General features: G+C 45.3%; 1 protein-coding gene across 1 annotated transcript; it reads right to left on the reverse strand.

The window, feature by feature from the left end:
• Positions 1-378: 378 nt before the first annotated feature.
• LOC143003702 (BMP/retinoic acid-inducible neural-specific protein 3-like) lies at positions 379-23,538 on the reverse strand. The gene is made up of 8 exons (XM_076154491.1): positions 23,318-23,538; positions 13,450-13,640; positions 11,487-11,677; positions 7,084-7,189; positions 6,678-6,914; positions 5,095-5,317; positions 2,527-2,869; positions 379-1,499 (listed from the first exon to the last, which is right to left on the reverse strand). Exons 1-8 carry the CDS (start codon positions 23,536-23,538, stop codon positions 729-731), a joined length of 2,283 nt encoding a protein of 760 aa, XP_076010606.1. The 3' UTR covers positions 379-728.
• Between the last annotated feature and the right edge of the window lie 2,293 nt (positions 23,539-25,831).

Consider the following 25,831-nt stretch of genomic DNA (forward strand, 5'->3'; position numbering starts at 1 on the left):
GGATAGGATGGAGCAATTTCATTTGACATAATTGCAACAAAGATTAATACTAAGGCAGATATATGATTGTGATCATGTTTTGAGATTCAGCTCGTTTACGCCTGCTCAGATTCGTCACATCCTTTCACTTGCGAGTCAAAACGAGGACAAAACCATTAGAAAAATTAGGGAAAGTATTCCAACAGATGAATCTCTTATAACATGATGTTTTAATATCAATTTATCTACAAAACTTTGACTGACACCACTGTATTCTGTTTCTTCACGGAAAGTGCACTGTCAATGAAGCAAAGGAACATATAAAAATTACAAACAAACAGACTGTACCATTTTTTTTTTTTTTACCTTAAAGTGTCCGTTCATTGGCCGTGGTACTTACAGTATAAATGAGCGCGGTCATATTGAAACAGGATGGTTCAACTTGTATGTAGCTTTATCTGAATTTCTACTGTAGATTTCTGTCTTTTAAAGATTACGTTCATGAGAAACAGTTGTGCATTATCTTGCCGATCCCCCTCATACTTTATAATATAACACTCTTTAAGTCGTTTCCATGGAACAAAAATCAAAACCCTCCGAGTCAGTACATTCTTCAGCTGTCCACAGCCGGTCCGCACAGTTTAGTAATCCAAAATGGGCAGAATACAACTGTACGCACCACAATTGGCCCAATCCATATGTCCAGGAGTTCTCCTCGTGGCTTTTCTCGATCTCCCCTCGAGCAGCTGTTAACTGCACAGCTTGGTGGTCTCGTAATCCATGGAGTTGGGCAGACGCGAACTGAAAGCCTGCAGGGAGGCGTGGATACGGACCACCTCGCTGGCGGTGAGTTTGAGCCGGTGCCGGAGAAGACAGGCAAACAGGTCCAACCTCTGCTGACCCGGAGGTGAGAGACGATTCACCCGATCTCTTATTTCCAACAGCTGAAGCATGGCCGTGTCCTGCGACCCTTGGGTGTACGGGTAGTCCAGCTGCAGAATCAGGTCGCGAATTGCCTCCGGGTCAAAGTGCATGCTGTAGCCAAACACCTGGATGCTGTTGATCTTCATGTAGCCGAGGTTCCGAGCGGGATCTGTCACCTCTAACGGCTCGTAGTAAACAGTGTCGTTCAGGCCGTCCTGAGTCTTTATCCTGCTCCGAAGGTAAATGTGGATGGTCTCAAAGAAAGTCTTCCACTTGTTGCCCAGCGTCAAGGTCCAGTTGTAGCACTCGAGGGGCAGGTCCAGCTTAGTGGCTTGCCAGTCGGGGAAGCCGTTCTCATTCACAGGGATGTACCAGCTCTCCGAGTGGCTCCCTCCAAACGGGTTGATGTAGAGGGTGAGGACGGGCTCCAGGGTGCTGTTCTTGGTAAGGCAGATCTGCAGGGAAATCCCCAGCAGCATGTGGACCATGTTGGACTTATACTTGTTGCTCTTCAACGTCAGCAGCATCCTCTTCCTCCAAGACGGGTCAAACCAGCTGTTAAGCCGCATGTCGTTGCTGATGAAGATGGCGTGCACCTATCAGACACATGGACAAAGATTTAACACAGTTACTGAGCAGCTCTCTCTAATGCCCAATTCTAACTGGTCAGTTTCTTAATAACAGCTGAACCATTTTGTTTCAAACTGATTTGGCCCAGATTGAAGCACTAAGCACAGTCCCACGCATGCACAAGTTGGATTTCCTGCCCTGTGAAGACATCGTGAGGTCCATATAGTGGCACACATAACTTATAATGGGCGTCCAAGAGTAGAAAGTGTTGAAAGAAACTTAAACACGCTGCACATTTAGCAGCAAAGTGCCTGAAGGTAAGTAAACCAAATGTTAAAGCGCAAATAATTGCCTGAAAAATCCATAATGCAACAGACTGAGTGCAAATTGTCGGGCAATTTTACCATTTTCCTTACATTTTCTAAATAAATATATTCACGGAATTGGTTGTTTGAAAGACTCACTTATGTCTGATCACTGCAAATCATTGGTAGAAGTTTGGATGAGTGTTTATTATGCGTAATGACATCTTTGAAAGGAGAAAAATATTTCTTTCACTTCAGCAGTACAATCACACAAGGTTGGGAAGTACTTCAGCCTTTCATACATCTATGGATACTTCAATGCTTCATATCAAGTAGATAGTACACATGGAACTGAACACGGATGAATCCAGATTACTGACTATAACTGTCATTCAAGTTGAAGAAGTGTTTATATAAAAAGTAAAAGTAGAAAAAAGCTGAATAACTCTTTACTCCTCATACCCCAGTCACCAACAATACAATAACGTTTTCACTGTCCGACTAAATCACTACAAAATCTGACCCAGATGTGAAAAAAGCCTTTAGTATTCAAAGATTCCATCTCTAAAACACAAACTGCCTCAGACCTCCACTGACACAAACCAAACCAAACCATAAAGCTTCTCAGTTGCCTGCAGTGTGAGACTTTGTAATGCTCAGCCGTGTCCTCCCCAGGCTACCACAGCCAAAACACAGTCGAGCTCTCTGTCAGCCCAGCGTGATTAAACAAAGGGTGAAAGCAAAGCACCTCCAGCCTGCGGTCAGCCCTCTGGAGCAGGTAGCCCAGCTCCAGATCCTGCAGGTCCGTCTCAAAGCCCAGGTAGTTCTCCGTGGAGTCGGCCACTGTGGGCCTACAGGCGCCCTGCGTCAGGGCGAAGCCGGGGTTGCAGCTCCCGCAGCGGGTGTGGTTGTCGGGCGCGCAAATCGCACAGGCCGCGCCCTCGCCCACGTGGCAAGGTGGAGGCAGCTGACAGGGGCTGTGCTCGTACCTGCAACTGCAGCTGTGCAGCTCCTCGGAGAACACGCCCAGCTGGTTGTTCTCCGAGCAGTAGAGGAGCGATTGGATGTGGCTCAGCCAGTAGGACTGAGGCCTGCAGCGGTACAGAGATAGAGAGAGAGAGAGAGACAAAGAGAGGGGGAAAGTGGTTATCGAGCAGCTTTGAAAGGTAGCCACTTTATGGAGGAGCCCTCTCAGGTTGGGCAGACAGCTTGCTCATTATACTCGTGCAGCATAATCAGAACATAAAGCTGCTAGCAGAGCATCTGTCTCTGCTGGACTAACAGGATGTGTGAGATGCATACATTGATTTGTGTAACGCAGGCGGAAAAGGGTTGTTTTAATAATTCTCACTAAATGGGTGAGAAGAATGTGACGTATCAGTTTTCACCGTTACTCTGTGGCCATTATGTTTATTGAGTCCTAAAGGGGGAGATTTGTTTATGCACCAGAACGGCTCATATTGACCAGCTACATACTAGTATCAGTATAAATGTCAACATTCTAACCTTATATTCTATATTAATGTTTCAAATTGTTGGCTTTCATCATGACCATGTTTTTCACTTGTGTGTGACTTTATATTTCAATTTCAGTATTGATCAAACGTATCCAAATGCTTAAATAAATGATGATGAATGAAGGCTCACAGTGTGCAGTGAGCTGGCGGATCGTTTGTCCTGCTGGTCATCTCTCGCTCTTTGTGATTGAAACATTATGAGGCTGTAAACATGAAACGGGTCTGATGTTCTGAATACTGACGAGATAATTAAAAAGCTATTCCGGATTACTTCAAGGCGAATCTTCATCGCTCTCTCTCTCCGTCGTCAAACTAAGACAAGAGGAGACTTTCGGCGGATTCCAGATGACGGTGTGCTTGTAACAAAGGCATTTTCACACCAATTACAGCCCAAGTTTGTGGACTAAACACACTTTGGGCCTCGTCATCGCTCCTCTACAACGCAGGCCGGGCCCCCGTACTTTACTCCTTTATTCGCTCATAATTGTGAGTTTGGGGAAAGAGTGGCCCAGCCGGGAAGCAAAATCAATCATACATCTCTCATCCATCTCAAGTGCCACGAACAGGATGTTTAAGGCAGAGCGAGGAGAGGAGAGGAGGGGGAGGGAGGGGGAGGGGGAGGTCTTTCGCTCTCCTCCCCAACAAACACGGCAAACATCCTCCGTCTCAATCTCTTTCCACTCAGTGTGGATGATTTCCATGCTGCGAAAGAGGGAGAGAGAGAGGAAGTGGATGGCGGGCAGTGGATGTGGCCATAATAAGAAAGATAAACACCGTCTGCGTGAAGGCGGACCTTCGCCCCCTCCTCTTCCTGGAGAGTAGGTGGGAATATCAACTCCGGAAGATCGATGATTAATGTGTGTTTGAGCAGAATGAGACAGATTAATGGAGGACGTGGAGACGGAGGAAGGGTGGTAAGAAAGGGAGAAGATGGAAATTGAACTAAATGCTCAGCATGGCGAGAAACACGAGCTGTGACTGGATGGAGCTTTTGGGAAACCTTCTGGATACGAAACAGAACCGGGGAGAAATGAAACCGGAATCACCTGAGTGGGAAAAAGAGTTTCAGAGACTCCGAATGTTGCCCTGTTGAGCTCCATTCAGTTTGACTGCAGGGAGCTTCCGAAGCCAAACTTGCTTGTGCAGATACGCAACATTAGGATGCTGCACAAACAATACTGTTATGGAGCGAGGGTTAGAAAACAAATACGATAATCGGCATAAATCCAGTATCAAAAATCAATTATATGTCATTAATATCTCGCTTCTCTTCGTGGCCTTCCGATTGATGTAAAGGCTGTAACCACTAGGGGGCAGTGTGAGGGAAGACCAAATGATCAGTAGATCTCGTTGGCGGCAATTCCAGAGGCGTGTGCAGCAGATGATCACCATCGGGAATGGCAGGCGTCATGTGTACTACTATGCTTAATTAATGAAAAGTATAAATTAGCTCAGAGAATTGAAGTCGTTGTTGGTCTCTAAATGGATCCTGCTGTTTAATTGAACATCTAATAAAATGACATCATAAAAAAAGCTGATTAGACCTCAATGAATACGTCAAGATTCGCCCCATCGGGTTCCTTTAATGTAAGACTCTCGAATGGCAAAAGCTGTTGCCATAGCAACCGGATCAATTTCTGTTTCTGAGAGGAGCAATTTGGAGATTTTCGATCGCTCTAGTGGCAAAACGTGACTATTACACCGGACAAGGGAACAGATGTGGTTAGCTGTAGATGAGGATACAATCACCCAGATGTGTGTGTTAGTGTGTGTGTGTGTGAGTTACAGTCCCTGCTCACCGGTCTCTCGGCAGACGGATTTGCGGCTGCCGGTGACATCGTTTGCTGAGGCTGAAGAGCTTGAAGATGACTCGCTGGGCTCGTCTGGACAGCACACGCATGCTGTTCTCCAGCTGCTCGTACCGCCACTGGAACAGGCCGTCAAGGGACCACAGGTGCTGGATGGTGGACACGTTCAAGAAGTAGGTCTGGGGTAACCTGGAGAAGAACCCCTTGAATTCATCTGAAAATGAATTAGAAGAGAAGTTTGCATCATTTGATAAACATGTTGTTCCTGAAATTGTATAAGCTTCTTCTGGAGGATATTTGTAGAGACATACCTTGGACCTTTACAACTGTACCGCACACAAACCTACTTTCCTTGCCCTCTACATTTGCATACAGCGCGTCTTAAAGCAGTAAACAGTGCCCAAAATCTCTGTATCGAATTTAGGAAACGCGTTAAAACGGGTCAGAACCCCAAGAAGCGGAATCGCAAGGAATCATGGAGACCAAAGACCAAGAGAATATGCTAATAATGGACACAAAGGGGAACTCGTAATGCAGAAAGAAGCCCCATAACAAGTAAAAAACAGACAAAAAGGGAATTTGCTGGCGATGATACTTTCAACAGATAACAGAACAAAAATATAAAGCCATCATTGTCTCATTGCCGCTCCTGCCCTCACTTCACTTCATTTCACATCACTTCACACGTCTCCGCATTACAACAGGAACTTTGAAAGTAATTGGATATTTCTGGCAAAAATGTAAGGCGCTGAGGGATGAAAATAGAAAACAGAGAATAATCAGTGAGGTGGAGTGACCGAGCGCGGCGGCAATCAGCAAACACTGCGGCGAGAGCTTCTGTTCTCACTCCGACCCTCCACCTGGAGAGCAGAAGCAGCTGATTCATCTGCTTCAGACCGACTGTAAAGCTCCTGAGATAAAGGCGGCTGATGTTCTTCGCCCTGTCATTTCCCTTAATTTGCTACGTACGGGGAGTGAGCGGGCGAGCAAACGGGCGGGCGATTCTGGATTCACGACCGCCCATTACACTCCGCAGGCCCGCACCTTTATCACAGGAAGAGGGCGGAGCCTATGCTAGGGGAGACTCCGTCAGGTTTAATGATGCAGGTTAAACACTTTAATATGTCCTCCTCCTTTCACGCCGTGATGTATAGGCGACATGTTTACCTCTACAGACTATCGGGCCAATCATTCTATTGTCAATTTAAATGTTCCTCCACCAAGGCCGAACAAGCCAAGGACAAAAACATGTGCCGCCAAGTGGCAACGTTTTCTGTCTTTCTTTATCGATTGTGCGCTCTGCTGAGGGGATATTCGTCCTCTGTGTTTGTCCCTGCCTAACGACCTGGAGCAGAGATGCGTCACCAAGGGAACCGACACCAGGCGAGTGACCTAGTGCCTTGGTCAAGGGCGACGGCAGGGGCAGGAACCTTACAAAACCACTCTGTTTGACTGTGTGGGACAAAGAAAAAGAGACTGGAGAGAAAGTGACTGAACTCAAACGTAAACAGTCCCACAAAACGAACCCGGCGCCTCCCAAACCACCCACCCGTTACCATTCCGACTTCCTGTACCTGACTCCTCAAACTCCTTATAGAGCGTGGACCAGGTCTCCGTGATCCTCTGCAGGCTGTCCTCCATGGCTTGGATGTCCATGTAGGGGCAGTTGCACTCTGGGAATTTGACATTGCAGTTGCACCAGCAGTCGCTGTCCTTGCAGAAGAAGTTGCCCTCGCCATTACAGGCGATGTAGCTGAGCGCCGCCTGGACGAACCCTTCCCTCAGGTATTCCGGGAGGATCACCTGCAAGCCTGCGATAAAACAGACGCCCATATACTGCAGTACTCTATAAATCTATGAAACTGTTTAAATAGTAATATCAATATATGTCAGCTCATTGTTGATGTTGATCCTGTGACATTTATCCTCAGCAAATATACTACGTGCTCATAAAAAATGGTCGTAAAAAGTAACACAAACCTTGCAGCTGAACTTTATTCTCGGGGCTCTGGACCAGCACAGAGCTGACAGAGTCCAGGTTGTCATAGTTACTGCATCCAAGAGGGCCGGTGCGGGTCTCCGTCACCTGAGAAACCACAAAAGAAACAAAACAAAACAAAAATCAACTAATTTATACATTTGCCACCGAATCCATTTCAGGACAATTGCGACGCCAACTCGTTTATCTCTCGCCAAAATAAAATGTTTAATCCCGTCCATTTTAATGAGAGAATTTGGCTTGAGGGCGTCACAAAGAGATGCTTCTGCATGACACAGACGTCCTCTGCCACTCTGTTCAAATCCAGTCTAATGTTTTTAACGCATCCTTGTGAATATAAAGAAGGATGAAAGCGAATACGATTCAGATTTCTCTAAATCGCCGTTCTTTGTTCTTGTTTCTCTGTAAGACTCCTCCTTTAATTAACAACGTGTCAATAAAATGATACCCAGAGGCCTTAACGTGCTACTTGATCAATTATTTGAATAGTTACATTCAGTCTCTTTGAAAACATGAAATGCCGAAGCATCAAAGGAGGCGTCCAAACCGGAGCGTCGGCTTCTTTTGTGTCAAGTCACTGACTGAAGGCGTTTCGATTGACCTTTGCCACAGAGCGACTTCACACTAAAGCGTCTCTTCTCAATTCATTTACAAGAGGAGATCTCATTTCAGTCTCCCTCTCTCTCTCTCTCTCTCTCTCTCTCTCTCTCTCTCTCTCTCTTTGGAGCCTGCAACACGGCATGGAGCACCTGTACCCGCTCTCATTTTTCTCCCTTTGTGCTCGCGGGATGCCGTATTTTGTCCTGCGATTTGTCCTGGTCAGGCTTGTCAGAGGACAGTTGGTGCAAAGTGACAGATGGATGAGGCGAGACAATGAGGGTCAGTCGATCAGTAACACAATCATGGGGGGCTGAAGGGCCTGCGAGGGAAGTGAAAACTGTATTCATCAAAGTCCTAATCCAGACGAAGACAAAGAAGAAGAAGGAGAAGGAGGAGAAGCAGAAAGGAATTTATGAGGGTAAGAATAAATATCTGACCTGGGAAGAAAAAATAAGATTCCTCAGCTGTAATATTTCTATGACGTAATAAATCCCTCGTTTCCCTCATGAGCGATTTTACAGCCGATAGGAACGTGAGGAAATGAGATACATCTCTGTGTTCCAGAGCGCATGAATATTAAATCTATAAAAGGGATTATTTGATATGCCATACGATACACCATATGGCAAAACACTGAAGGATGAGCAGGGACGTTCAATTTCCGCTTTGCACCACAGCTGCTATTCATTGTGGAAACATTCTGCTATATTAAAAATACTTAATAGGACATTATTGGCCACCTGCACGGAGCGAAGGATGGCGTCTGCGCTCTCGGGGTTCGTTTATTTCCGTCATTGTTTTTGCTTTTCTGTTGGGTCGAGCACTCACCTGAGTGTGAAGTTAAAGTCTGAGTGCCAGAAGCGTTTTTACTGACTTATTCTAACTGTATTTGAAGGAAACCGATCGGGAGAGAGACTAGAATGACAGGAGACGAGTTCTGATCCCGTCAGCACAAGAGCGGTTGAGTTACCAAGAAACTAACGATCCGACTCTGACTTATTCTGATCCAAGTCGCTGCAGAAACCCGCCAGGAGAGCCGAGATGTGCTCCGACTCTAACCTCCTGTAAACGCGAGACACACACACACTGCGTTCGTCCCGGCACCCCTGCATGTTCGCATGTGTCACCTTCTGCAGGCGTGGGCGTTCACACCTACACGCTCTCGTTTGTGTCCTTGTGATGTGCGAGCTCGCTTGTTTTTGTGGTGTGAAGTATATTTCTGTGGCTTGTGTGTGCATTTCGCAATGTGTGTGTGTGGTTGTGCGTGTTTGTGTGTAATGAACATATTTTGCAGCGAGGCCAAACGAGCGAGGATAAATGTCTGGTACATGACGTTCAGAAAAGAGGTAAACACGCTACATTCTGGAGTGGAACACATTCCTTCCTGTTTAAAGGAGATCAGCAGCGGTGTGTTCCTCCGACTCCTTGAAAGAAGAGTGAAGGCCACAGCAACAATATGATAACTGTAATTTCCGACGGAAAACACTTCCTAGGCCATTTTTCTAAGGTTATTGCAAAGAAACATAGCAATTTTATCTTGAATTTCTTACATTTTGGTCATGTTGTTTATCATGTGTGTGTTATGTGAGTCATACTGTATTCTTCAGACTTTCAGTGTAATTCTGTAATTCACAGAAAAGTAACAAATATCATATTTTTCTAATATTTTGAGGACCATTTAATAGAATGTAAAGTTGCTGCTATTTAGTTATTAAATCATCTGCACACTTGTCGGATTGCATATTGCTAAACAGCGCCCTCTAAAGGCACTATGCCCCATATTTAGGGGATATTGGAATATGAAGCTGACTAAGACAATGTGTGTGTCTTTATAATGTCAAAAGTTACATGTTACCAAACCTTCTCATGTCCACAGAATGCAACAAAATAAAGGTTTGGTTGGTTTAAGTTTGAGGAATACAGGACGTCTTCCTCCTCCAGGCTCTGATATTACAGATAGCAGATCGATTGAGTTTGCCGCCTTGTTCATCATCGTGTGTTGACGCGCCACAAAAGGGGTCTGAGTCAGGTGGGCACATCACCATCGATTTACTCTGGGAAATTGTCAAATCATAACAAAGATGAACCCTGCCGCTCTCGACCAGCTGGAGTCATTACTCATCGTGTAAACAACATGCTCCGATTGCACGCTCGCCGCGCCACACCGTGACTTCTGTGAGTGGGCCCACATTTCCACAGCCCATCCTTCAGCGCGGCGCGCGGGCGCTGGCTTTTCCTGCAAAATGAGCTTCAATTTGGCCCCTTTGCGCTCCGAGGCAGCGGGGAGGCTCACTTTTACCTCGCCGCCCCCCGCTCGCCCCTCAACTCGTTCAATTTCAGATTTTATTCAGAGGCAGCTCTAAGTTGTATCTGTTCTGCCACTCTGCGGGGTCGCCGCCCTGTGGAAATGATGCACGAGCGCGGAGGAGCCTGCCGCTCCTTTTTGCTTGCTCTCCTCCAGTGATGGAGGTGAAACCTCTTTCTTCTTTCCACTGCCCACCTGTCAGTTACGCCAAGATGAGTGCCGCTGGAGCATGAAAGGCAACTCTGTCTCTCTCTCTCTTCCTCCCTCTATGTAACTACAAAAAAAAAACTTAATTCCCAAGAAATGAAACAGACAAAGCATCTGCCTCGCTTCCTTAGATGAGCCCACCTCAGTCGCAGTAGAACTACACGCCTCCCTGAACACCATGTAGTTAGAGGAGGGAGCTTTGATATGAGCCAAGCTGGGTGTGATTCATGCTCTGTTACAGCATTAAGTGCCGCACATCAGAAGAGGAGCGCCGTTCTGTTCAGAGAAGAGAAAAAGGCGGTGCGGCGGGTCATCTCCTCCTCAGTCACCCTATTAACCCGCACCACCCAAAGGTGACAGCTGGAGGCAGAATCCTGTCACGAGGGCGCATTTCAACAGATTCATTTATCTTCTCTCTGCAAACGCGAGCCATCTTCAGGCCCATTTCTCGCCGGGATCGGCCAGATAAAGAGAATCGCGTTTTCATCATTGTTTCTTCATTATAGTGGAGACCGTCTGCCTGTAATCGAAATACAACAAAGCTCAAATCTAAAGGCAGCTGATGCATGGAAGAGATAAATCGTAAAGAGGTGAAAGAAGTCTGTTTTCCTGCCAATCCCGCCTCAGGGGCAAAGAAAGAACAGAGAATTTATGACTCCTGTTGCTTTTCTTGCTGTTGTAGGAAAACCGTCATCCTGCCCAAGTGCATGCTGGTCCTACACCTGCCTACTACACTGCCTACTTATAGCTCCTCACAGTCTTCACAGAAAATACATTAGCAAGGCAAAACAATCACATTTTAGCAAATACCCATGAAAATTCCTGAGAAAGAAACCTGAGGTTTATAGCAAGCTGCAGCTGCATCTAAACTAACCAATCATCTATGGGCCCAGCCAGTAAAACATTTATTTTTTCTTTTAAATCTAATCTTTTTCTGTCTGAGAGGATTTTTATGCATTTGTCGTTTTCCATTAGTGGACATGAAAGTGAAGCTCTACAGTACAAGTACCACACATAAAGGCAGGAGGTTATTCAGTGAAGTCTCAAAGCTTCTGATGTATCTCGCTGCACAAAACAGACTCATCTTCAGTCAAGCAAAGTATTTGTCTTAGAAAGAGTGAAGAAGGCCCGAGTAACCACAGAGGGAACGACGGCACTCACTCAACATCTACTATCAACTATCTCAGCTTATTGTTCCCTGTCCTGATTTTGATTTGTTGAGAGTATCTGGAACGAATCGACAGCAGAGACGGTAGAAGTTATTTTTGTTACCTTGATGGCGGTGGAGGCGATCTGGATGTGGTGCAGCTTGCGCAGCGTGCTCTCCCTGTCGATGAAGTAGGAGGCCGCCAGCTGGTGCAGAGCCTCCAGGGTCACGGTGGAGGAGTTGCCCGAGTAATCGCTCACCTCCGTCTTCTTGCTCAGCTTCCTCTTGTCCACGAATATGGTTAAGGCTTCTTCTCCTGAGCAGAGATGGAAGGCAGAGATGCGGTTTTGTGGCTTTATGTTTTTCTTTTGATCTTCTGTTGATTAAGTTTGATTGTCTGGATTTGGTACAGAACATCACATTTCTCCCTTTTCTCCGGGACTTCAAATCAACACAAATCAGATAAACATTTGAGAAGCTGCCCTTTAGCTTCTCTGGAGATAAATTGAAGATTTCTCTCTATGTATGCAGATGACATCTTCATTTTCATTACATATATTTTTTTTAACTTTGATGTTTTTTTGCTTGTTATTTCTTCACAATTTCACACTTCACATTCTTGCAAATCTGTCTCACAGAATCTCATTCCGAAGTGTCATATTGTGTTTACTTGTTGAATTTATCACATTTTATATTGTTTTTTAATCTTGTTGTTATTGATAATGACACCCTGTAAGATTGTGCTGCTGCAGAAACTGACGATCCTCAAAGAACCCTTACTTAGTTGCTCCCCTTTCAAGTCGTTCCTAATTTAGTTTGACGTGACGTTACTATCATTCTTGCATCGGTAGAAAGAAAAGTGCTACACATGAGATTTATGGAAGTTTGACAGGGAACTAACAGCTTTCAGACCACAAAAAGCTACAGCTGTGATAGATGCCAGCAGAGACACATACTTTGTATATATAGGAGCCTTTGAAACACGTTAAATTATAGTTTCTTGCACACCTTGGAACATTTTTTGTCTTTCCAATTACCAGATGATGGCTTTATTCTACAGGTCTCGCCCGTGAATCAGGATAATCAATGCTCCGCCGCTGTTTACAGTAAATCTGGAGACCCTGGCCAAATATTCCCTCCGTCTGCTCCTAAAACACCACACATCATATATTTCAACATAATGCAGCGTTAATACTTCGCAGCCATTTTTCACTGCCGCTTTTCTTCCTCGGCCGACGAAGGGCATCCTTTTAAAAATCCCAACCTATTTATTAATTTCAAAAACAGTCCATATGTTTCAGAGCAAAGAGGCCATCCATTCATAACCGCAGAGGCATATCTGGCAACGCCCCAAGGCAAACTCCTCATTCTCCTCTTCATAGCACTAAGTACTGGCAGGAAGCCAGGACGTGGAGGCTGCGGCGTCTCCGGCAGCTGCTGTGGGTTTTTGCATTATTATACACATCCACTCACAACAATGACCTTTGGTGAGCCAGGAGTCAGGTCTGAATGTAATTGACAAGTGTTGCCCTGTAAAAGGAAATCTGCTTTGCAAGACTCCGGCGTCTTAAATTAGGTTTTTCTACCGCCCGCCCCCACCGCCCCCCTCGCCTTAAGGACGCTAGTCTATTCATCACGGCGTACAAAACCGAAAAATGCGGTGACTGCCGTGTTTGCGATACCCAGGCTTTCCACTGGCGGCTGTACATTCTTCAAGACTGATCTCTGTGCCGTCAGTAGCAAATTATTCCATTCGGGTTGTGTGATGTGTTATTCAGTTACTTACTCTAACTGCGTGTTACCATCTCACCTCCCTCCCATGTGAAAGGGACATTGAATGGACCTTTATCAACAGAAGCCATGGCCGCCCATGTTATCTGTGTCTGTTTCCACAAATGCAGAAGTTTTGAACTGATTTTCCCTAAAAGTTCTCAAGTCTAGTCTGGAAGATGTTTTGTGACTCATCCCAAGCAGCTTCAGTAGCTCAATGGGCAGTAAATTTGTATTTACCCTCTTGCCAGGAGACTTGAAGGCCTCAAACTACATCTGCCCTTTTGTTAGTGTTCATAACCATTCTTCTTTGTTTACCTCCCAGTGTGGCCGACAGCAGGAAGTGCGTCCCATACTTCCTGATCAGGTTGTCCGTGATCATCTGGGTGGTGGGTCGGCGGCCCAGCACTCGAATGTTCCTGATGAACTCGGGAGTCAAAGGCAACGCAGACTCCAGGAAATCTCTCCTGTCCACTGCCAGGTTGTTCACCTTCCATCTCCCAAACTCCCTGCGGATCCAGGAAGAAAGAGAAAGAAAGAGAGAGAAAGTGAGCGTGCAGCAAGTGATATTTGCATTAACGGTACAGTTTTATGGCTTTCTGATGAGGTGGAGGAGATGAGTTTTGTGGGGATTGTTATTTACTCCCCCTCCCTCATTCTGTCACGAGTGGAGAGAGAGAGAGAGAGAGAGAGAGAGAAAGGGAGAGAGAGAGAGAGAAGTGAATGTGATTCATTATGTTGCTGTGATTTCGCAATGTAAAGAATCCAGTGGCCAATACAGCGAGAAATAAATTGAAAGTGAATTGGAGGAGAAAGAAAGAGAGAATGAGAAAAAGAGAGAGAGTGAATGAGAAAGCGAGAGAGAGAGAGAGAGAGAGAGAGAGAAAGAGAGAGAGAGAGAGAGAGAGTAAATGCATCCACACCATAGCCTGACACCGCATTGGTCACCTGGGACAGGAATGTGATCAGGCACACAGCTGACAGATGTTAACAACAATCACAAAATGACATGTAAATTAACGCCACGCTCAAATATGCAGCGTTCCCATAATTTTGAGTAATGCTTCCGATCTCGCTCGCACATTGTTTACATGACTTCCCTGCGCTTCATTGCCTCTGATATCTGCAGGCATGGTCCTCTTTGATTGGACAAATTTAAGGTGACACGGCTGGAAGTCAGGCTGGAAGGTGGAGGAAGAACCAAGGAGTTTCAATGGAGCTTTTAAAGGTGAAGACTGGAGCTGCACGACTCAAGTTCAAGTTTCAAGTCAGCAAATGTGTAGATCAGCATAAGCTCATATAGACTTTGACTTTAATTTCGCTTGGAAGTGACCGTTCTGGATCACAGGGAGGTAACGGGCAAACGACGGACCACCAAACAAAGCCATTACAATGAGTATGTGTGTGTGCGTGTGTGTGTGTGTGTGTGTGTGTGAGTGTGTGTGTGTGTGAGTGTGTGTGTGTGTGTGTGTGTGTGTGTGTGTGTGTGTGAGTCCACGTTTTCTACTTTTTACCTCCAGCTAACCATTTCTTCATTTCCTACATTCAACAAATCTGAGCATTCCAATCCAAGCAGCACACAACAACAGCAACAACAACAGCAGAGAGTTGCCGGGCAGATCTTGTGTAAATGAAGGACACTGCCCATGCTTATCACCACTCAGGCTTTAGTTGGTGTATACACAGTTGGAAGTGAACTGGCAGAGAGATGGAGAGAGAGACTAGAGAGAGATTCTGAAGCAAGCACCTTTAGACCTGATGTGGGTGTTGATTGCCAAGACATCAAACGTATTTGTGACTTGAATTTGATTTGATTTTTCTTCTTTATTGTCACACTTTGGATTAATTGCCCCTCCATTTCAGATTTAATAGAGATGCGGATACAAACCAAGCTCACATTACAGCTCACTGACTTTGCAGCGGCTACAACTGGAATGTAGATTTCCTCCTCATGTTTCCAATGCACCAAACGTAGAAACAGTGAAGCAGTTAGTTTACTTCAAAGTATCTGACATATGGAGTGAAGTCAAATAGATCCAGACGCAGTGAAGAAGGACATTGAGCTTTGTCGTCTCTCTGACAGCTTTTCAGTTCAGTGTGTGAGGAAAAAACCTTGACGGAAACAGAATTCCCGGAAACAAAGCACTCTGATGTGTCTAAATCCTGTGATCAGGCCCAAAAGTTAACATCGTTTAGTGGAAGTTTTCACAATAAAGCGTCCTTCACAGATCCAACTTGAAGACAGAACATGTAGAAATGGTGCAGAAACACAAACGTGTGGTCGCTCTAGGGGCGGAGCTGGTTTTGACCGCTTGTGCCACAAAAACAACGATGGACAAGGTTTGGACAAGAAAAAGGTTTGCCTTCAGTCTTGACCCTTCCCTCTGTGCTCTGTTTCAGAACTTTGTGGTCCGATTTTTATTTCTCCCAATTAAAATAATCTTCCTTCTGACGTTTGGAATTCAAAATACATTGACATGAAAAAAAAAAGAAGCCCCAAACTAATTTAATCCTTTTATAACTCAATCACCAAAGGAGCGACAGCAAAGATAAAGACTAATTCGTCAGCGTCTGGAGCTGAGACGTGCTGAGCTCTGGGATCATGTCTGAGTGGAGAAAGTCCAAAGGTCAACAACGTGAGCGCGCCACTTAGAAAAAGTGTGCCTCAATCCGTAGAAGTTTAGGAAAATGGGCAGACAAACAGCTGAACAGCAGAGTGGGAAGGTGAGGAAAGAGTTTGAGCTTTGAAATTCTTATTCAAAATTCTCTTTGCTGGTACGAAACTCCAAGCAGCTCCTCAATAATTGAACAAATGACAAGAAAAGATGACTCACAAATGGAAACAACAGCTTGTGGACACTTATGGGCTCTCTGTTGGAGCTCTGAGCTCTGAGACAACAACAACAACAACACACATAGGCTCAGAGAAGGAGGGGCGAGACACGGAGAGCCGATCACAGATACAGAACCAAACCATACATGGTAAAGGGGCGGAGCCAGAGGCAGGCGCCCACGCCCCCTCCAGGTGAAACAGATTAGACACTTAGTGAGGAGGCTCATGCAGCATGTGGAGACAAAAAGGTATCAAACACTTCTGCTTTTAGTTGACATTTTCGTTGTGATTTAATGCATGATTCCAGAGAGTCCTTTATTTTCGCCTCAATTCCTTAAAAATCGAGGAAATAAGGAAACAAAATCATTCAAAAGAAAGCAAAAGAAAAAATGGATATATAGATTTCGAGCCATTCACATTCACTATGTAACCAACAAACCAGACCTCCAAAATGGAAAAATTGGCAGGAGAAGAAAGTCAGTTTAGCCTTAACATTGATTTTGGATTCCAGAGGATTAAGCTTTTTAAGCTTTTTTACAGTTTATGGATAAAAAATCTGCACACACACACATATTCTTGGATATTTATCTGCGTGTCTCCCAAATGAAACCTGAGATAAAATCAGTGAGAGCAGCAGGATTGGTGCCATCAAGGATCAGATGGAGCCACCAAAGAGAAGGTCACGTCCGCTCGCTTATAAAAGAACAAAACACTCCGGTCCAGAGATCCCATCTGCAGCTCCACATTTTGCTTTTAACAACGTGACACTGTGCAAGGTGAGCTGCTGCTGGGAGAATAAGAGCCCGAACGCTTCACTTCCACATCCAATTTAAGGTTTGTGTTTATTCACCCGCAGCGTTTGTAAGTACATGAACTCACACAAACAAATATGAAGAAAGAGTTTCAGAATAGAGGCAAACTTATTCAGTAAGTCCTCCGCGATTCTTTTATTCGCGCCGTCCCACATTCCAGTCCTCAACCTGCGCTGACAGACGGAGTTTGCGGGTCACGACCTCACATTAATGGAGGGACGACCCTATTAAAAGAGGCTCCATGTTATCATCAGCTTCACAGCTTCCTTTTACAGCTCGCTGTTCAACCTATTGTAACTCTCTCTCTCTCCCTCGGTCTCTTTCTTTCCACTCCTCCGACAGATTTCAGCAGATATGAACGAGCTGGAACCAAACTACCTTTATTGTTGCTGATGTTTCGTACCTGTGAGTGAGGCCAATTTGACACAAACCGCCACACATTGTCCAACGTTTAGACGTGTGCACATTCAGCATAGGTTGGTTGAACGGACGTACTATATGTGCATATAAACGGATGAGTCCAGCATCTGCAGCTGGAGCTAATCTGAGATCTGAAGATGTGTTTGTCTGATGTGATGTCGTGTTTGTTTCGGCGATCACTTCCACTCTACCGCTAATTATAACATCAGATGTGTTGTGATTACTTTGAGATTTGAGCGGACAGAGACGACGGGGATGAGGATATCTGCAGTCTGCACGCCGCCGCCCTGAATTTACTCACAAAGGAAAGAGAAATAAATGGGTTTCTGATTTTAGAGAAAGAAGAGAGTTGAAAGAAAAGGGTTTCTCAGAGCTTCTGCATTTATAGAATGGCGTTTTGTCCCTTCAGAAGTAGTTTGAAAGGCCAGAACCCTAAAAGAGATCAAGAAAGAAAGAAAGAAAGAAAAAAAGACAGGGTGGAAGAAAGCGCAATCATGTTTTTCAATGTAGATCAAACAGGCTGCGGTCGTGTAAACATGGGTGTGATGATAAACTGCCCCACCTCTTCCTCAGCTAAACACGACCTCTGTCATGTTTCACCGCCTGCTAAAGACGCCACGCCAAAGTGACACGACTCACATTCGCATGGAATCGCCTGATACCGAATCGGTATCTCCCCCTCTCTCTGTGTCTCTCTTTCCCTCTCTCTCCCTCTCTCTCTCTCTCTCCCTCCCTCTCTCTCTCTCTGGTAATCAGAGCGGCTTGAACAACCTTGGCTGCAGGTGATGGATGAAGAGCGCGTGGCCTTTTGAAAGGGTATACATCACATTAAAGCAGGAGTAATGAGGGACGCTGGAACACCCAGATGTTTGACTGATACAACGCGGGAATCCACCTGAACGCATCGACGTCGGCGCGGGAGAGACGGAGCGACACGTGCACAGGGTGGGGGCGACGCGTAACCATGCAAACATGCAATAATCCACATGCAGTAAAACGTTAAGATGTTAAATGGACACGCGGCGGCTGTTGACCTTTCCGCTGACACGGCAGTCTTCACACAACGCCCATGACTAATCTCTCGCTCACATATTCCTAGTGTAGCTATTAATCTTCGCCTCATTTCACGGCGTACAAATAAACGACCTCTTTACATGGAGCGCCGCGTCTGTCCGGTTTCCGGCGCGCAGCTTCGTTTCAGAGCCGCCGCACGTCCGGAGGAGGCCAGGCGAGGAGGGAGGACGGGTGCTGAGAGAGTTTTTTGCCAATCCCTCCACCGTGCCGTCATTCAGTTCTTTGGGTTATCGTCTACCGTGATAAGCTAGCAGCCCTCCCTGTCTTATCTTAATAAACCCCTCCCCCTATAGGCCAAACGCTTCATCGCAGAGGGAGAGGAGGAAATGGAATGATATGGAATGAAATGGAATGAAATGGAATTCACCACAGAGCAGCAATCCCCCAACCGGCCTAAGTCTTTATTATTATCAATGTCTGAGGAACATCAGCTTCATCTCTCCAACTCTCTGGAGGCTATCGCTAAAAAAACATAGGCAACACAAAAAAAAGTCCAATTTGCCCCTTTAACATTACAACAAATTACACTAAAAGAGTATTAAAAAGTAGCATTTCCAAACGTACATGAATTGAGGAAAAAGTTGTAAAACCTTCAATTCCTCTTTAAATAGTAAATATGTGCAGTTAAATCCTCTGACCTCCACCAGGATGATGAAGATTCAAATCAAATGATGTGATGTAAACCCCTGACACGACTGTATCTTTGGAATAAATGTACTTTATAGATTCTTACCCACATAGATACTATATGTATTTACGCATATCATAAACACTACAAGGTCGAGCTGGAGGATGTAAAGGAGAAGAGGTGGGATGCAGAACAGAACACTTCTGGGTAAGAGAAGTAAATATGTAACTAAGAGTAAGAAGATGAAGAAGCAAAGATGGAAACTATCCAAACTAAACTATTTCATTATTCTATTCGTTTCCAGCACCTGATTGGCTGAACGAGCCGAGCGTCGTCACCAGCAACGTGTCAGCCGGCTTTAACAATATTAATTAGCGTAGTTAGATTTCCATGGTTGAGTGTTACGTATGATGTCACCCTGCCTCATAAATACCATCATGGGCCATATGTTCAGAGGACGGCCAGATACGTGTCAACACAGCTGCCGCCCGGGTGAGGATGGCAGCGTTCCCCTGGCAACGCTCCACTGAAGACAGGTGGCTAAGGTTGGACGGCCCGCACTGTGTTCGGGTCAACAAAACACACATGCACACACACACAAACACACACACAGAGAGACACACAAACGCATGAAGAGAACTGCTTTCATTTGCTTTGAAGGCCTTGTTAAAAAATCTTTCAAATTCAATCAGCTGAGGGTCTTGGGAATAGAGAAGAGGGATGAGCTGGTGTGAATTCATTAGTCCATCATTGCTGAGGTGGCTCACACACACTGTAACCACAAGCACCACTTCTGGTGATTCATCTTCCCCTGTCAGTGAGCATTTATTAGGATTTAGCAGAGATCCAGGCTGCTCACCAGCAAGAGCAGAGCAGAAAATAATATTGTCACTTTCCATCACCCCGGCCGCCTTTTTCTGCGCCAGAAAAATAAGAATCGACGAGGCGCCGCTCCTCAGAACAGAACCAGGTGTCAGAAATTATAATTTAAAACAAAGCCAGGGCGTCAGAACTGTTTGTCCGCGCTGCAGCGTCGCTCTTTGAACAGACGCTGACATTCACGGCGATAATGCCTCACGGTTAGATGTTAGAAAAACGACAGGTAAAGGACGAGTCGCAAACAAAGCTCTCGATGTGTGTGTGTGTGTGTGTCTTTATACACACACACACACACTGAGAAGGCTGCCACCATCACACCTGAACAGTCCAAATGTGTTTCATTTAAATATTTCTGTAATTGATCAAAAACTTCTGTGATGAAATTCATTCGACCCATTTCACCGTCTTTAGGATCTTTACACAGAAATGATGACAGTTGACCAATAAATAAATAAATAGTAGTTTTAACAACTGTACTTTTTTAAGATTTGGGGCGAATCTTAGCTTTTTTATTGGATTTTTGGTGTGTTACCTCTGAAGAAATGGACCTAAACATGAAGCACTTCCTTCATGTCCCAATGTTATCTGACACCTGGATTTACTGCCTTCATCCCTGCTGATGAGAATCGATTGAGTCATCGCATCAACAACGCAAGAATGAACCAATCGATACATGAGGGACAATGTCAAAATTGCAAATACAATCTTCTTGAACAAGCGCAGAAGACCAGTTGGTTTAATAGAAACGCACAAACTGAGCAATTAACTGAACTGAAGAACCTGAAGAACATCAATGCTACTTCTTACAAACGACAAGCTGTAGCTGTTTCTTCTCCGCTTACCGCTGGGAGGAATGGGAAAGTTGTCCGGAGCCCTGAGGGGGAATGTTCAGAGGAGCAGGGACACAGAGTGGCAGAGACACAGAGCAGCAGAGACACAGAGCATCAGAGGGAGAGAAAGCAGCGTGGGGATGCGGAGGAGGCGGCGCCGAGGGAGTCTGATCACCTCGCCCTCCTCCTGCACCTGCACACTCCCCCACACTGTAGGGCGGTCAGCGCTTGTTCGCGGCGCTCTAAGTGGCTCTTACATCACGCGGCGAGCGGGCGTCTTTTGATGGGGTTAAACTCGAAAGGTCGGGCCCAAACCTACGCGCCGTCTTTGCTAGAATAAACTCATCGCAGTTATGTATTAGATCCCAATTGGTTAAGTTTATTGGAATAGAAGAAGAAGAACGCCTGGGGCACAGTTAGGTTGAATACCAGCATTTTTTCACGTCTGCTGTTTATAAATGAGAGTTTGTAAAGACGAGCTCCAGCCCTGGGTGAAACTTTTCTATTTTATACAAATTGTCAATCATTTTCATTTGTATAGCTTAAGTCTAAACGATGAAGCACAAATTCCCCAAATTATGAGTTCTTATTTTTGTTGGTAGAAGAATAGTCAAGGCTTGATATGGAGATTTTTAAGAGGTCACATTATGCTTTTTCGCCTTTTTCCCTCATATTATGGTGAATAGGCTGCATAAAGGAGTATGTTTGAGTAATAGAACATAATAACACTTGTGGAAGATGTGAAAATGAAGATGTGGAGACGTAAAGAGCAGGCTTTTCAACAATGTTTTCACTCAGTGTAGACAACAGTCGGCACAAGGAGAGAATGGGAGGGAATGAATGTATTTATATATATATACACTTTGATGCATTACAAAGGCTGCAAAATAGACAATAGCACTATGGAAATGGGTGCTTGTCCCATTTAAGGTTCCTTTGTCAAACACAATGGGTGCAGCTCGTAGGATTCGGACCTCTGGACCGCTGCTTTAAATAAAAAACCCCTCTGCAATCGCTCGTGAGCTCTCTGACGCTCTGAGCTCCGACACCGACAGAGCGATTCACAATAGACGTGTCCCGCAGGTGTCCCCTGTCTGTGTCAAATTGTGCCAGGGATTGAAAGGGACTGAAACCAAGCGAATTCAATTTGGAGACGAATTACAGGCTATTTACGTTTTCAGTTGGTTTTTGTCTTTAATATCATCACTATTAATCAATGCTGCTCTGTGGTAATCTTCAGGGCCTCAAACACAACCTTGCTGCTGACAGAAGCCTCTCAGGGGATTCTGTGATAATGCAGAGTAATAAGCACTAAGAGCTCACTAATCACTTGGCCACATGATAAGACTATTAATCTTGCCGCCCATGCAGCTCGGCTCCAGCGGACCTCCGCCTCTGCCAGAGCAGGAAATATTAAAGAGCTCCAGGCGATCACCAGAGCCATAAAGCATCCTTACGTCCATCCACACGTCAGGCGACGCTACGTGTCCGTTGCGACAAACCTGGACAACATCCTTCTAGATGAGGAGGGATATGATTCTAATTTGGACACAAGCCCATCCTTCGCACGCCGTTCCCATCAAGACAAATCGACATATTTCAATGGACCGCCTGATGGGGTGACGTGTTCTGCATTCTGCCCGAGGGCTGATGTATGGAGGCCCTCACTACTAATCAACCAGACGTGTCCAGCATGTGCCACACGTCATGTGATTACTACCACTGAGAAACTATGTCTGCATGACAACAGATGCTGAATGACACAGCAGCATGTCAGACATGTTTAGCTTTAGATGAAACACGCAGGGAGACACGTCATGTTCTCGTCCCCGACATATGTCAGCTTCACTCACAGGCTGGACAGGCTGGAATTTGTCATCGTTAGGACAAATTCATGTCCGGTTTCTGGCAACGTTCACAATTTCAGCAATTTTTAGGATTTAAACAGGTCGGAGTCACAGTGGCGGTCAGATCACCTTCACACTCATGTTACAAGGGTAAAGCCTCCTTGGGCTCTGCCAACGTATTCCAACACATAGTTGCCTGTTTGCAGTTTAATTTGACCCTGCAGATGAAAATGGTTCGCAGCTTGCCGCCGTCTTCTTTTCAATCCATTTATTCATCGCTCCTTATTCAGCCGCAGTTCAATTTACGCCGAGCAATAAAAAGTCCCGCTGTGTTTTAATTGAGGTCAGGTAACGAGTGTGGCAAAGTTTGGTTGGACTCCGTAGTTTTAATGCGCACATCTTAGAAACAGATATTTGAAATTACGACTCAATAATATAGCTTCAACTGAATAAATAGTTTTCTCCAAATCTGTGTCAGGATACCCTTGATAGCTTTGTGGAGACACAGTTTGAATATTAATGAGTCTGTGCAGCAGAGCGCCACTGTGACAGAAACCAAAGTAAAACAGTAAATTAAGAAGGACATCGTGAGCTGTCGTGCTGCGTTCAAGGGCTCATCAGAAGGTGGGATATATCAAATACTAAAGTGGCACATACGACTCTGCTGCTCGGCCTTTCCTGCCTAGATGAAGAATTATTCTTCTTTGCGGGATGTTTGGAACACACAGTAAAGAACAGGGTCATTTCCAGGGACAGCTTCAGCCCAAACGTGGGGACTGTCCCTGGAAAACAGGGACATCTGGTCTCCCTGCAATCACGATTCCTACTACAGCTACGAGGCCCAATTTCTTTTCTGGACTCACCTGTAAATCTTGTATCTGGTGGAAAAGCCTTGCCGGTTCTTCTCCACGAAGTCGATGTATTCCGGGGAGTGGTGGAAGGGCCCCTTATCGGACAGGAGCCAGTCCAGGGGGCCTCCCGGTTTGTCGTTGGGGAGGCTGGCAGTTGTTCCCGCTGCTGCGACCGCTGACCGCAAACACACCCAGCAGTGGAGGCTGAGGCTGAGGACCCCCCATAGAGCCATCAGAGATGGAGGGGGCGAAGGAGGGACGAGGGGGTCGGGGGGGCAGGCCGGAGGGTTCAGCAGTCGACGCCACTTATCATCATCTGGCTCCTCGACTGGGATGACCGGGGGACCTGCATCACCTCAACGCCCCCCGAGCACCTGAGACCAACACACACACACACACAAGCAGATGACACGTTAAATATCAGAACACCTGAACACCACACAGGAAGAGACAAGACGCTTTCATGGTTTATAACCCAGTCAAGTCATTTCTGAAATTGTTCCTCTGGTGGTAAAGTGACTCAACATGAATCAACCGCCAATCACAGTCCAGGCAGTCCCATGGCAACCAAAGATGATCAATATATGTATGTGGGTCTCAGATAAAGTCAGATGATTGTTTTGGTGTTGTTGTTTTCTTCTGCATCTGATCTGAGGAAAGTCCGACTTGCCCCAAAACATGAATAATTAATTCAAACAATGTTTAATATCGTATATCAATAGATATTTCAACAGAACAATTCATCTTTAATATTTGCTCCAAACATTTCTTAAACATTTCTCATATAGTGTGACAATATTGATTTCACTGTTTGTTTTTTTATCACTTATGTATTGATCTTCTTCACATGAATACATTAGAATTTAACAAAGTTTAATATTTTGTGTCAAACTGAGATGAGTTGTGATATTTGTGATCCATCAATGTGTCTTTAATTGGTGTTTTTAAGAGATTTAAAGGGACCATAAGAGATTCTATTAAACCATTTTATTTGTTTGGATCCTTCCTTTTAAACGACATACTGTCCTTTATTACCACTATTACTATTTGATAGTGTAGTATAGTTCAAAGCATCTGTTGGCTTTTACACAAAATGCTGTTTATTGTGATATGATTCAGTTTATCCTTAATGTGCTCTGTAGGTTTCTGATCCAGATTGGGACCAGAACTGCCCTGAAAAGCTTCGTCTTTGATCCGGGTCCAGATCAGGGGGCAGACACAGACAGTCTGTTGTCCCTCAGTGTGCACAGTGGCGCACCAATGTGTTTTATTTGCAAAATAATCTGTTTATCTCCCATTGTAAACAGTTGCTGTGCTGCTGTTGTTGACTAATGCATATTCATGACGCCTCCAAACAGAGTTGTTGAGACTTTGTACTGTCAAAAAACCCATGAAGAAGAAAACAAAGTAGCTCGCATACGCCCTAATGTGAAAGTGAAAACTCTTGCTGTTGTGTTTTATCAGGCTGCCTTGCTGTTCCATCTGTTGGCCACGACTCATATTAGTCTCCATCACCATCTCAAGCCCTGTCAATCATCTCCCCCGCAGTGACACAGTTAGCCAGGCGTGTGTGTGTGTGTGTGTGTGTGTGTGTGTGTGTGTGTGCGTGTGTGGGATGGAGCGGAGGGGTGTCGTGGGCAGTGAGTCCCATTACAGAATTCTGATGACAATCTGTCAAGTTAACTCAGCCGTGTGAGTGTGCCCCTGTGTGTGTGTGTGTGTGTGTGTGTGTGTGTGTGAGTGTGTGTGTGTGTGTGTGTGTGTGTGTGTGTGTGTGTGTGTGTGTGTGTGTGTGTGTGTGTGTGTGTGACGGTGTGTGTGTGTGTAGGGGGGGTGTCGAAAATCGAAAGCTGGTGTTTTAAAACACCGAGATCGGAATTCTTCTCCATTATATGAAATACTAAAGGGCAGATAAGGGTTAATTATAGAGTCGGACACTGGAATTTAGTAGTTTTAATAAGATTAGAAGCACTTAGGAGATTGATTTCAGCTTCACACAACGCTGTCAGCGCTCGCCTCTAGCCCCTGCCTGTCTGACCCCCCTGTGTGTGTGTGTGTGTGTGTGTGTGTGTGTGTGTGTGTGTGTGTGAGAGAGAGAGTGTGTGGTAGAGCTGTTAATATAGAGATAAGTGGATTTCCACTACAAGGTTCACAACACACACACACACACAGTTGGCTTCCTGGTTTGATATGTGTGTGTGTGAGGAAGCATCTGAGCACGTTCACATGTTTGTATTGGTGCAGGAGGCAAAGCAGCTCCGCCAGAGTCTCTGAAACTCTGTGTCGCCCTGAACGACATGTTGAATAGTTTACTGGAGACGCAACAGAGGAAGACCTCATCTTCACCTTCATCTCTCTGCTACTTCAGCGACAGAAGGAGCGAGGCGAGCCACGAGCGTCTGATGGTGTGAGACGCCGCAGCCAAACGTCAAATGTGAGCAAACCCCTCAGATTCCTCCATCAATTAATTATTACTCAATACTTCAGTTCAACATGTTCCTCAATTATTCATTCCAGGCTGGCGAG

Source organism: Genypterus blacodes, unplaced genomic scaffold (genome assembly GCF_046128005.1).
Source record: "Genypterus blacodes isolate CSIRO-AG114 ecotype Tasmania unplaced genomic scaffold, CSIRO-AGI_Gbla_v1 ptg000062l_1, whole genome shotgun sequence".
In the NCBI taxonomy this organism is placed as follows: domain Eukaryota; kingdom Metazoa; phylum Chordata; class Actinopteri; order Ophidiiformes; family Ophidiidae; genus Genypterus; species Genypterus blacodes.